The following is a 14,147-nucleotide window of genomic DNA, read 5'->3' as shown; positions in this document are numbered from 1 at the left end:
CCCCATTGAGAGCGAGAACTACTAATCGCGACCACAAGGAGGTTATACCATGTGACTCTACCCTCCCTAGCAACCGGGCCAATTAACTAAACTACATCAGAAATAACACAGAAAACCCCGATGTATGTAACTGATATTAAAAATAAGAAGAAACATAACTATTCCCATAAAATATAATGAAATATGATGGGTCATGCAGGGGATTGTGGGAATACCCAATTATTTTTTATTTTATTTTTTACTGTAATTTTAACAATAAAATTGTAAATTTTTACCATTAATTATACAGGAAAATCATACTTTTTACATCTAAAAAATGTCATTTTTACTGTATATTTTACAGTTAATAGTAGTTAATCAATTAAAGTTTTATTTCTGTAGCATTTTTACAGTCTTTTACCATTAAAATTACAGAAATTTTATACAGTGTATACTGTAAATTATGATGAGTAGAGAAATGTAATGATTAGAGGGAAACAGCTGATATATAGCATGTCATTTAATTACAATCCAACAATTGAAGGATAAAACATGTATTTTCCACTTAATGGCGCCTCTCAATTGTCATTACCCACATATTAGAGTAACGCATCTGAGATAAGTGACAGGCTAAGTAGACTAAAAATGAGTTATAGGAATAGTGTTGGACATTCTACACCTGATCCACATGAACTTGATGACCTTATGCTGTGATCTCAACATTTGTTGCCTCTGATTTGTGTCTTTCACATTCTAATGTTGTTCTAAAGACTTTCTTTCTCCATGGAACACATAAGGAGATGCTAGGCAGAATATTAGTCTCAGTCGCATTCCCTGTCATTACTTTACTATACAATGAAAGTGAATGGTGACTCTGAGTAACATAGTGGCTGCCAAACATCTCCTTTTGTGTTCCACAAATATAAATGAAAATTATATGGATTTGGAACAACATGAGGGTGAGTAAATGATGAAATTATTTTCTTTTTTTGGTGAACTATCACTTTATCAGCAGAAGTTAGTGCATGATTAGGGTAAGGAACCCTACAAGTGTCTTGACACGCTGATTTCCCTTTTTCCCATGCACACAGTTTAGAGTGTCTCCTACTCATTTTTTTCCAGTCTATCAGTCACCCTCTGCATCCAGGCTGAGATGAGTGTGAATTTAGAAAATGCTATGTTATCTGATCCTTAAATCTGATCTCTGACCCTTTTAATAGAATTTTTAATGAAACGGAGATGTCGACAGCAATCCTTTGACAACAGCATTAGTGCAGATAGGAAACGATAAACATGAAAAATATGAGTATTGTTACTTTAATGCTCACATACCTTGTAAATCTTATAAAATCTGAAATTAAATTATTATCACCACTAACAGTGTTTGGTCCCTTTGGGCTTCTTTGAAGACAAACAACCAAAACATGATGTGCCCTAGATTAACAATCATTTGTGCCAACAAGTCTCTTTTTAAATCTCTCCTATTCTCAGCTTTCTAGGGCTCTTCCTCTCTGTCTCCTTGCCCAATATTGTCTCAGCAAAAAAAAAAAAAAAAAAAAAAAAAAAAAAAAAAAAAGCTGTAATTGGACACCCCCACTGGGACTGTGCACCAAGAGCAGAGGAAAAAAACAGGGAGGATCAATTTGTGGGGGGATAAAACTGTGCTAGGGTGGAGGAGAGAGGAACACCAGCAGAATAGAGCAGAGTCTTATTATGAGTGGCCTCTGAATGTGTTTGGCCTTGGTTTTAGATCAGTTATAATCCCAATCATAAAATATAGTCTTTAAAGGAATAGTTCACCCCAAAAATGAAAATTCTCTCATCATTTACTCACCCTCATGCCATACCAGATATGTATGACTTTCTTTCTTCTGCTGAACACAAACAAATATTTTAGTAAAAATATCTCAGCTCTGTAGGTCCAATCAATGCAAGTGAATGGTAGCCATAACTTTGAAGGTTGAAAAAGCACATAAATGAAGCATAAAAGTAATCCATAAGTCTCCAGTGGTTAAATCCATGTCTTCAGAAGTGATATGATAGATGTGGGGGAGAAACAGATCAATATTTAAGTCCTTTTTTACTATAATTCTCCTCCCTGCCCAGTAGGTGGCGATATGAACAAAGAACGTGAATCTCCAAAAACAAAAGAAGAACCCTAAGGAGAGAACAGCGCTTAGGAGAGAAGAGCGCTTAGGAGGGCTGTTTGAAAGTGGATATTTATAGCAAAAATAGACTTAAATATGATCTATTTCTGTTTCTAACCCACACCTATCATATCACTTCTGAAGCTTCAAAGTTTTGGAACCTGTTGACTTGCATTGTATGGACCTACAGAGCTGAAATATATTCTAAAAATCTTCATTTGAGTTCAGCAGAAGAAAATAAGTCATACACATCTGGGATGGCATGAGGGTGAGTAAATTATTTTCAATTTTGGGTGAACTATTTCTTTAACAAACAATGCATGAGCCTTGTTGAATCTACTCACTTGAATTTTGCCACCACCTTCTAATCTAAACAATAAAGCAAGTTCTGAGCACATAATCTTTTGGTTATCAGAGTCAATATGATGTTTTCACACATATCAGCTTGCTGACTAAGAGAGTCTCCCAAACTTGATCTAGGAAAAGCAGATATCAACATCTACATACACATTTCCTAAATTCTAGTAGCTGTTGTATTATGCCTGTTTTTCTTATAGTTACACTGGCGGCCAAAAATTTGGAATAATGTACAGATTTTGCTCTTATGGAAAGAAATTGGTACTTTTATTCACCAAAAAGGCATTCAACTGATCACAATGTATAGTCAGGACATTAATAATGTGAAAAATTACTATTACAATTTGAATTTTTTTTTTTTTTCAGAACTTCTTAAATTACTTCAGAGTTCTCATCAAAAAATCCTCCACGTGCAGCAATGACAGCTTTGCAGATCCTTGGCATTCCAGCTGTCAGTTTGTCCAGATACTCAGGTGACATTTCACCCCATGCTTCCTGTAGCACTTGCCATAGATGTGACTGTCTTGTCGGGCACTTCTCACGCACCTTACAGTCTAGCTGATCACACAAAAGCTCAATGGGTTTAAGATCCATAACACTCTTTTCCAATTATCTGTTGTCCAATATCTGTGTTTCTTTGCCCACTCTAATCTTTTCTTTTTTTTTTCTGTTTCAAAAGTGACTTTTTCTTTGCATTTCTTCCCATAAGGCCTGCACCCCTGAGTCTTCTCTTTACTGTTGTACATGAAACTGGTGTTGAGCGGGTAGAATTCAATGAAGCTGTCAGCTGAGGACATGTGAGGCGTCTATTTCTCAAACTAGAGACTCTGATGTACTTATCCTCTTGTTTAGTTGTATCTGGGCCTTCCACATCTCTTTCTGTCCTTGTTAGAGCCAGTTGTCCTTTGTCTTTGAAGACTGTAGTGTACACCTTTGTATGAAATCTTCAGTTTTTTGGCAATTTCAAGCATTGTATAGACTTCATTCCTCAAAACAATGATTGACTGATGAGTTTCTAGAGAAAGCTGTTTATTTTTTGACATTTCTGACTTAATATTGACCTTAAGACATGCCAGTCTATTGCATACTGTGGCAACTCAAAAACAAACACAAAGACAATGTTAAGCTTCATATAACGAACCAAATAGCTTTCAACTGTGTTTGATATAACAGCAAGTGATTTTCTAGTACCAAATTAGCAATTTAGCATGATTACTCAAGGATAATATGTTAGAGTGATGGCTGCTGGAAATGGGGCCTGTCTAGATTTGATCAAAAATTACTTCTTTCAAATAGTGATGGTGCTGTTCTTTACATCAGTAATGTCCTGACTATACTTTGTGAAGGCCGAGATATGGTGAAATTCCTAGACGAGCTCTTCCCGAGTCTGCTCGACATAACAGGCCATAAGCTGGAAATTGAGCGAGCTCACAGAGTTCTGGCTCAGAGATCCACGGAGGGAGACAGGCCCCTATCAATTCTGGCCATTTTTTCTGAGATCTCGATAAAGATCTCGTGTTACGCAAAGCGAGGAGCAAAGGAAAGCTTTTTTGGAAGAACCACAACATTTTCTTGTTCCCAGACTTTGCGAATTCAACAAGAGAGAAATGTGATCGATTCATGGAATGAATGCAAACGATGTCTTTCATAAAGTCAATGGAATGAGTAAGTTATTTTGGTGATTTTCATGCTGCTCCCGAGTGAGCTTGATTCGTTGAACATACACTTGACTATTCAAGGAAACTGGGCACCTTCTTTGTTTCTTTTTGTGTTGGTTCCACCTAGTGGCTGGAGTTTGTTTTGTGTAGCAGCACTCCTTCAGGACAGTTGTTGATGAATCTGCTCTTTCTTTGTGCTTATGCCTCCTATTGGCTGGAGTTTGTTTTGTGGAGTATTTTTTGCAGGACATTGGAAGGATTAGGTCATCTGCTGCACTTATGAAACAGCCGGCTCACTGAATATTCATTTGACTGCACGAGGAAACTGCATGTTTTTTATACATATATATATATATATATATACTACCAGTCAAAAGTTTTGAAACACTTACTCATTCTTTATTATAATTTTTTTTTCACATTTTAGAATAATATTAAAGTCATCAAAACTATGGAATAACATAAATGGAACTATGGGAATTATGTTGTGACTAAACAAAATCCAAAATAAATCAAAACTGTGTTATATTTTAGCATCTTTCAAAGTAGTCACCCTTTGCCTAGAATTTGCAGAAATGTACTCTTGACATTTTCTCAACCAACTTCTTGAGGTATCACCCTGGAATGCTTTTTAAACAGTATTGAAGGAGTTCCCATCAGTGTTGGGCACTTATTGGCTGCTTTTCTTTATTATTTGGTCCAAGTCATCAATTTCAAAAACGTTTTTTTTTTTATTAAATTTTTAGTTTTATAGTGAAATAAATTAATATGGTGGCACAATTATATTTTTGTCTACAAAACTAATTTCAAACATTTAAGCATACGCCTTCAGATCAAAAGATTTTTAAGTTCATGTGAAACATTTCAGTCAAGTGTTTCAAAACTTTTGACCGGTAGTGTGTGTATATATATATATATATATATATATATATATATATATATATATATATATATATATATATATATATATTTATTTATTATTATTATTATTATTTTTTTTTTTTTTTGTGTGTGTGTGTGTGTGTGTTGGTTACGCTAGAGGCTGGAGCTTGTTTTGTGGAATAACACACCATCGGGACAGTATGTACACGCTCTTTGTGTTTATTCTGCCTATTGGCTGGAGTTAGTTTTATAGATTTTCTTCTGTTATGTATACATGGACTGTTTGAGTTTAGAGGGATGGATGCCAGATGGCGCTGTCATGCAATATAATTAGTTAATGTGCACGTTTTTCTTTTTTGTGTTTGTTTGGTTCGGGGGAAGGTTTGGGGTTGGATTGTTGCACTCATGTTGGAATGTTGTCTTTATAATCTTGTTTTTGACACACAATCTATTTTTTCTAATATATCAAAATGTCAAATGTTAATATGAGTGGATTATCTCTCTCCACATGGAATGTGAATGGGTTGGGACACCCCATAAAAAGAAGGAAAGTTGTTACTTTTCTTAAGCGTAAGAAATAAGATATAGTGTTTCTTCAAGAAACACATCTTTCCCCAAAGGAAGCTGAAAAAATTGGGAAGATATGGGGTGGACATGTTTTTTTAAGTGCTGGCTCAAGTAAGAGCAGGGGAGTTATTATATTGATAAATAAACATCTACAATTCAAATATCTCAAACAGATTAAGGATAAATTAGGAAGAGTCATTATAGTTTTAGTTGAAATTCGGGGACAAAGGCTGATTTTGGCTAATATTGATGCACCTAATGCTGATGACCAGGGCTTTTTTATAGATCTTCAAGGGATGTTGCAAGCTGCTGGCACCCCTTATGATATAATATTGGGAGAAGACTTTAATCTTTTGATGGACTCGGTCCTTGATCATAGTGAAGCAAAAGTGTGTAAGCCCCCTAGAGCAACAGTGACACTTCACAGGATGTGTAAAAATCTTGGTCTTGCAGATATCTGGTGACTTTTGAACCCATCTGGTAGGGACTATACATTTTTTTCATCAGTTCATAAAATCTATTCTATAATAGATTTTTTGATTATTATTTATATCTAAGTCCCTCATTTTATCTGTAGTGGATTGCTCAATTGGAATCATTTTAGTCTCAGATCACGCCCTGGTGAGTTTAGAGATGTTGCCACATACAGAGAAAAAGAAATCATATAGTTGGCACTTTAATGTATCCCTTTTGCAAAATCTTGAATTCCAACAAATGATAAAGGCTGAAATCAATGTTTATATGGAGACCAACTGGTCCTCAGTATCCTCTGTGGGTGTGGCTTGGGAGGCACTTAAGGTGGTTCTTAGGGGGCAGATCATATAGTATGCCTCATTCATCAAAAAATCCAAAGCACGAGAACTCGTGGAGTGGGAAGGGAATATTAAAAGTGCCGAGGCAGAGCTGAAATGCGAAAGTCGTCTGATGGCCTCAGAGAATTGACCCGACTGAAATATGGATATAATACCATTTTGTTGCGAAAGGTGGAGTTTTGGCTATTCAGGGCAAGACAGTCATACTTTGAATTGGGGGACAAAGCAGGGAAGCTTTTGGCTAGATTTATAAAGCAGAGAGAGTTTTTTTCTACCATTCCTTCAGTGAAATCTGCTGGTGGTGAAATTTTTACCTTTAAAAAGCTTTTAAAGAATTCTATCTTGATCTTTATAGTTCCACGTCTTTGTCTACTGATAAAGATATTAGAAACTTTGTGGAACCATTAGAAATTCCTAAACTGATGACTGAGCAAAAAAATTATCTGATTCTGAGATAATCTTGGAGGAGCTTGATGAGGTAATTAAGGCCCTGCCTACAGGCAAGGCTCCGGGGCCAGATGGCTTTGCCGCTGAATTTTTTAGATCTTATGCTACAGAACTGGCTCCACAGTTACTAGAAGTTTATACTGAATCAATAAAGAATGGAAAGCTTCCACCAACCATGACACAAACCCAGATCAGTCTGATACTTAAAAAGGACAAAGATCCAAGTGAGTATAAAAGTTACCGTCCAATTTCCCTGAACCAGCTAGACGTTAAAATATTGTCAAAAATTTTGGCTAACCGATTGAGTAAAGTTATGACATCTCTTATACATATAGATCAGGTGGGGTTTATTCGGGGCCGCAGCTCTTCTGATAACATTAGGCGTTTCATCAATATCATGTGGTCAGTGGCATATGATCAGACTCTGGTCGCTGCCATCTCACTTGTTGCCGAAAAGGCAGAATTGGATTATCTTTTTAAGATTTTGGAAATGTACGGGTTCGGGAATACTTTTATTGGTTGGATTAAGTTACTTTATAGACACCCTGTAGCAGCAGTACAAACAAATGGATTAATTTCAGATTATTTTACTCTGGACAGGGGCACCCGACAGGGTTGCCCTCTTTCCCCATTATTGTTCTGTCTTGTCCTGGAACCATTAGCAGCCACGATAAGAAAGGAGGATGATTTTCCAAGGGTGTGGCGCATAAGCTTTTGCTTTATGCTGATGATATTTTATTATTCGTCTCCAACCCCACTAGATCTATGCCTTGCCTTCACAGAATTATTAATTCCTTTTCTAAGTTCTCGGGATACAGAGTTAATTGGTCTAAATCCGAAGCTTTGGATCTGACAGTGTACTGCCTGTAACGGCTTTTCAGCCAGGCGCCTTTCAGTGGCCCAAACAGGCCCACACAGGGCATAAAGTATTTGGGCATTTTCAATGAACAAATTTGTATTGATTCATGCAGCAAATCACACAGACATAATAGAAAATACAACCTCAAACCACATTTTTTTTCCTCCCCAAACAATAATCCCTCCACCCCACCCGACACAAACAAGCACTCTAGTGATCGGAAGTCAACTGACAAAGACACACAAATAGACAATAAAACAGGAAATATTTAGACATAGAAAAAAAAAACTCTAATCCCTCTCCACTTCCTCTCCCTGGGAACCCTCCAAAAAGGCCAGATAACCGCCCCACTTCCTAATGAAAATATTCATGTTATCCAGCCTTCTGTACACCATCTCCTCAAACGCCGCCACCCTACCCAGCTCAATGTACCACTCACGAAACGAGGGCGCATCAGACGACTTCCATCCCCTGAGAATTAATCGCCTGCCAATCATCACACCTGTCAGGACCCAACTCTCCACGTATTTATCACCCACATGCAGAACCGCTCTATCCCCCAAAACACACAATCTGGGGCAAAACGAAAACTCTGTGTTTACCACTTCACATACGAACCTCTGTACTTTCAACCAAAACTCTTGTATCCTAACACATCCCCAAAAAACATGGGATGTGTCCCCATCTTCCGATTGGCATCTCCAGCAGGTGGGTGTGTCTTTAAGACCAAGCCTATACATTCTAGAGGGGGTTCAATATAATCGATGCAAAATCTTAAATTGCATAAGGTGCACCCTTGCATCTCTAGATGCAGACTTGATGTTTTTTAAAATCCCAGCCCACACCCCATCCTCCAACACCAAATTCAAATCTTTCTCCTATAATCTCTTAATAGCAGTTAAAGCTCCATCCCCCAAACTCCGAATTAGCAAAGTGTAATACACTGATGCCTCATGTCCTTTACCAAAAGCAGCAAACACCTCTCCCAAAGTATCTGCCGCTTTAGGGGGGTGTACGCTACTCCCAAAAATAGTACAGAGCAGGTGGCGCAACTGTAAATACCTAAAAACTGAGATCTGGGAATCCCAAAATGTTCAGTCAAATTATCAAAGGATCTCAACAGTCCGTTCTCGTATAGATCACCGAGTACAGCAACCCCCCTGACAATCCACTCCGAACAGCAGAAGGGGGATTTATCAATACATAATTTTGGGTTCAACCATATGCTCGAAGCAGTATTCAAATAAGTGTCCGAATTAAACACTCTGGACTCGGCCTATGTAATTTGTTGAAGTGCAATCTGTGACGCTTTCCATTCCAAATGAAGGACTTTGCTATACTTTCAAATTGCTTAAAATAAGAGAGGGGGAAATCTTTAGGGAGTGACTGTAGTAGGTAGTTGAATTTTGGAATACAATTCATTTTAATTACATTGACCTTCCCAATCATCGATAAATGTAGTGAAGCCAGAAAATACTTTGTAAAACAAACCTCTGCCAATAGGCATCATAAACACACATAACGTATAGATTCATTCACAGAACTGACTCAAAGATGAGTTCTTCCACAAAACAAAATTCCAGCCGCTATAAACCATTCAGTGTCCTCGAACAGTAAAACAGATGAACAGTGAACCGGTTGCTTATGAATGCAGCAGATGATGTAATCATTCCAATGTCCCGTTGAAAAACTCTGCAAATCAAATCCCAGCCAACAGGAGGCATAAGAACAAGAACGTGCAGATTCATCCACAAAACTGTCCCAAAGCAGTGTTACTCCACAAAGCAAACTCCAGCCGTTAGGCAGAACCATAATAAACAGCAGCAAAACAGATATCCCGGTTCCTCAGGTGATCAAGAGTCAAGCTCACTCAGAGGACACATGAAAAGAATACACCATGACTTACTCAGACCGCCAACTGTAAAAAAGACATCCTTTGTGTGGGCATGTAAACATTTTGCAGTCATCCATAGTGTCTAATCTCAATCTGGCTGGGAACTTCAGTGCAGAAGCGATCTTCTGTCAATGCAAAAGATTCTTTAAGGAAAAGTGTTATACCAGACAGACACCAGCCACCAGATGGAGTCAACGCAAAAAGAAACAAAAATGACACCCAACTTCCTCCAACAGTAGAGTCAATAAACAGAGAGTCGATCCACTAACATGAGAAAAACCCCAGTGGTTTACTCACTCATAGATTGTATAAAAGACAGTGCTTGTTTCGGACACGTGAATACTTTGCGACCACCCTTTGTCTCTATTCTCAGTCTGGCCGGAAACATCAGTGCATAAACGATATTTCTTTGATGCAAGAGTTTCTTACACTCCTTGAATCGCTCACGTTTCTCTCTTGTCGAATTCGCAAAGTCTGGGAACAAGAAAATATTGTGATTCTTCCAAGAAAGCTTTCCTTTGTTCCTCGCCTGGTGCAACACAAGATCTTTATCGGATGATCTCAGAAATTTGACCAAAATTGATCGGGGCCTGTTTCCCTCAGTAGATCTACCAGCCGGAACTCTGTGAGCTCGCTCGATTTCCAGCTTGTGGCTTGTTATGTCGAGCAGGCTCGGGAAAAGTTCATCCAAGAATTTCACCATATCTCTGCCCTCCTCATGCTCAGGAATTCCAATAATTTGGATTTCTATTCTCAAAATCTTCAATTTTTCCAAGAACACATTCCAAATCAACTTTGGTCACGGGTGGATTAGCGGATAATCCCCTCTTCGATGACCCAAGATAATCGATTAGTTTCTCAACATCCGTCACTCTTGTGACTAACTCAGAGAATTTTGTTTCCATCAACGTAATCGATCGACGTATAACAGCGAGATCCTCCAAGTCAGCAAGAATCTTCGTCAGCCTCTCTGACATGCTGGACAGTTGACGCTGGATCTCCTCTCCTGTGGCACCAACCAAATCGAGTCCCCGGTCTGTAGGCCTGATGGGGCTTTCATCCTGAGCACGTAAGTGTCTTTAATGTCTCCAGCCCGAGGATTTTGACTTCATTGCCATATTTTACCTCAAAGAGCAAATGTGTAACTAACTGTATCGATTTTCACCATGTTATCACATAAAAATAATTAAAAATGTAGCAAAGAGCGCAGAGCTCATTGCTCACACGTCTGCTCCCTGCATGGTGACACGTAACCCCAAGTATTTGGGCATTTTATTCCCAGAAAATTTGTCTGATTTAGTTAGTTAATTTGGACCCCTTAATAAAAATATTTTCGAGTGATGTGGGCAGGTGGGCTTCATTACATTTATCTATGATTGGGAAGGTTAATGTTATTAAAATGAATTGTATTCCAAAATGTAACTACCTGCTACAATCTCTCCCTGTAGATGTCCCCCTCTCTTATTTCAAACAATTTGACAATATAGTGAAGTCCTTCATTTGGAATGGTAAGCATCCCAGATTACATTTCAATAAGTTACATAGGCTGATTGACAAAGGTGGGCTAGGCCTACCCAAGATTTTGTTTTATTATTATGCATTCGGTCTCAGACATTTGGCTCATTGGTCTCTTCCACCTGAGAGAGCCCCTCCCTGGTTTTGTATTGAACAGGAATTTCTTGTCCCTATTTCGCCATTGCAAAGCCTTTCCATCAAACTATTCGGAGAAGTTAAATTACACCCCATTGTCTCGCATTTGCACTCGGTGTGGACAAAAGTGTCCAGAGTGTTTAATTCGGAGATTTATTTAAATGTTGCCTTGAGCATATGGCTAAACCCCAAATGATGTATCAACAAGACCCCTTTTTGCTGGTCAGAGTGGATTGTGAGGGGGGTTACTACACTTGGTGACCTATATGAGAGTGGAGTGTTGAGATCCTTTCAAAACATTTTGGGATTCCCAGATCTCAGTTCTATAAGTATTTACAGCTGTGCCACCTGCTCTGTACTGTTTTTGGGAGAAGTTTACACCCCCCTAAAGCAGCAGATACTCTGGGAGAGGTGATGACTGCATTTGGAAAAGGTCATGAGGCATCAGTGTATTACTCCCTGTTAATTCAGAGTCTGGGGGACGGAGCTTCAACTTCTCTCAAGAGATTATGGGAGAAAGATTTAAACTTGGTATTGAAGGAGGGAGTGTGGGCTAGGATTCTAAAAAACGTCAAGTCTACATCTAGAGATGCAATTGTGAGGGTTAAATGTTGATTCTGTTTGTATGTGTTTTGTTTTTCATTGTTTAAAAGTTGAATCAATAAAATCACAAAATAATCACAAAAAAGAAGCTATTTCTACCTGATCTGACCTTAAAATGTGTTTTAATGGTGTAATTTTATGTAATTAGGTTCATTAAGACATATAGAGTACAGAAAAATAATATTTTTGACATGAATCTGAACTAGGTTATTTAGATATTACCACATGAACCACATTTTTGGTCTAACATTTTGTCAGTGTATTTAATGAGCAACTTACAAATACATAAAGGGAAATTTCTTACAGCAGTACAAAATTGTCTGTATGTAATAAAGAGAGCTCACCTGCTTCAGTCCTGCCTGGTGGCTTAATGTTGAGTTCTTGTGTAAGCTCTGTAACAAAGTAATAGACAGAACGTTAATTCCCAATGCGTTTTATATTGTTATCACTACACAAGAGTAGTCACCAAGATTAGCCAAATAAGATGACTTAAAAACTTAATTCTTTGGACAGCTAGCCCATTAGTAAACAGCTAATCCTTTTGAACATCCTTATGAAATTAATGCATCGAATAATCTTACATAACGGTCTTTCAGTTTTCTTTGCGATGATAATATTTATTCATGCTGTGGTATACATTAGTTACTAACTTAAATTAGCCAAAAATTAAAAAGTTAAATTTATGTTTAAGTTTGAAAGAATATCAAAGGGTCACAGGAGAAGGCCTATGAGTTCTTAGGACACTGGCATGCTTTGGATTGACTGACAAGGCATGAAGAGCAGAGAGATGAATATGCAGTGTGCTGCTTTTTCTGCCCTCGCTGGTCAGCACACACAAATGTTCAGGTAGAAAGGCCATGTACTACTGAGAGGGAAAACATAAACCCTGGACTGACAGGAAGCTATTGACCTGTGGTTCCCTCAGTGGAGCCTGTGCCGTCAAAGAGAGCCACACAACCCTCTTCTGCTCCGCACAGGGGCACAGAGGTTATGGACATAGCCCAGTGGTATTATGCGCACTGAAGATAAAGGTACTCTAAAAATCTTCTTCATGTGGTTACATCTAAATTACCTGGTTTTATTCAAGTCAGAGATGTTATTTAATTTGCGGTGAAGACACACACCTGTACAGCGTTTCTGGAGGGAGAGAATCTCCAGGTGTAGTCCATGCAGCAGTGACAGCTGCTCCTGTCGCAGGAACACGATACTCCTCTCCACACTCTCCACCTGCCGCTCCAGCGAGACCACCGGTAAGCACTTTCCAAAATAAACACATATGAATCATTGGCAAATTAGGTTGTCTGAGGTGATGAAAAATGAAATATGTTTCAAAAACTATAGCTTAAAACACATGTTCGAATAAATATATTTGTGTTTCATATTTCATAAATTTTGAAAAACATTTATAGAAATTTCTACAAAAAGACTAAATCATTAATTTCAAATAAGTTTTTTTAACACATTTTTAACAAATATATATATATATATATATATATATTTGTCAAGAATATCAAGTTACTCCATTTGACCTTATGGAAATATACCTTTTCATAAAAATTAGAAAATATGATATTTTTTTGAAAATTTCACACACAGTCATGAGGGCCTAAAGGTTTTTTCTTTTTTTTTCATGTTGTCACATGACAACAGAATGGCTACCTGCATGCATGTTACACCTTACACATATTAATAATATTTTAAAACAAAATTGTTTCACTGCTTATTATTATTATTATTATTTCAGAAATAATAATACAATATTTCTTCTTTCGACAGGAATTTCAAGAACGTTTTTTTATTTTTTGGGGTTTTTTTTACATTTCAGCTTTTAAAGAGACTTTATTTATTTATGTATTTATTTATTGTATCCAGACGGATCTAAGCCCCAGAATAAACAGGCAATCAAAAGGACTTTAAACTCAGAAATTTTTAAAAATCATGTTCATCACAGCAGAGGGGTATTCAAGCTATTGTTTTGTGTGAACTGCAGTTTTAATGTAGTATATTTAGGCTAATAACTTAATACATCGGGACAAAAAAAAACAAAAAAAAAAACAATTAGCATCACGTCATTGACCCAAATATTAATTATATTATCATAATAATTTACAAATGTTATTTTAATTAATTTTTATTGATTTTATTAGTTTTATGACTATGCTAATTTGTATAAAATAATTTTGTCGTAAAGAAACTTCTGAACAGCTATTAAACAATCTGCAGCAACATGGCAAGGTTGTTGGAAACATTTCATTCCGTCTTCTTACAGACAGGCTACATTATGTAATACAA

General features: G+C 37.3%; 1 protein-coding gene across 1 annotated transcript in view; it reads right to left on the bottom strand.

Moving 5' to 3' along the window:
* The window catches only part of LOC127430286 (coiled-coil domain-containing protein 92-like), a 30,680-nt gene that overhangs the window by 16,020 nt on the left and 513 nt on the right, over window positions 1-14,147 (bottom strand). The window contains exons 2-3 of the mRNA XM_051679993.1: window positions 12,980-13,112; window positions 12,200-12,247 (exon numbers count right to left, since the gene is read on the bottom strand). Coding sequence (XP_051535953.1) covers window positions 12,200-12,247; window positions 12,980-13,112 — 181 coding nt within the window. The remainder of the gene's footprint in view (window positions 1-12,199; window positions 12,248-12,979; window positions 13,113-14,147) is intronic.

Source organism: Myxocyprinus asiaticus, chromosome 39, assembly GCF_019703515.2.
Source record: "Myxocyprinus asiaticus isolate MX2 ecotype Aquarium Trade chromosome 39, UBuf_Myxa_2, whole genome shotgun sequence".
In the NCBI taxonomy this organism is placed as follows: domain Eukaryota; kingdom Metazoa; phylum Chordata; class Actinopteri; order Cypriniformes; family Catostomidae; genus Myxocyprinus; species Myxocyprinus asiaticus.
Note: the sequence above shows the minus strand (reverse complement) of the source record. Positions and strands in the feature narration are given on the sequence as shown.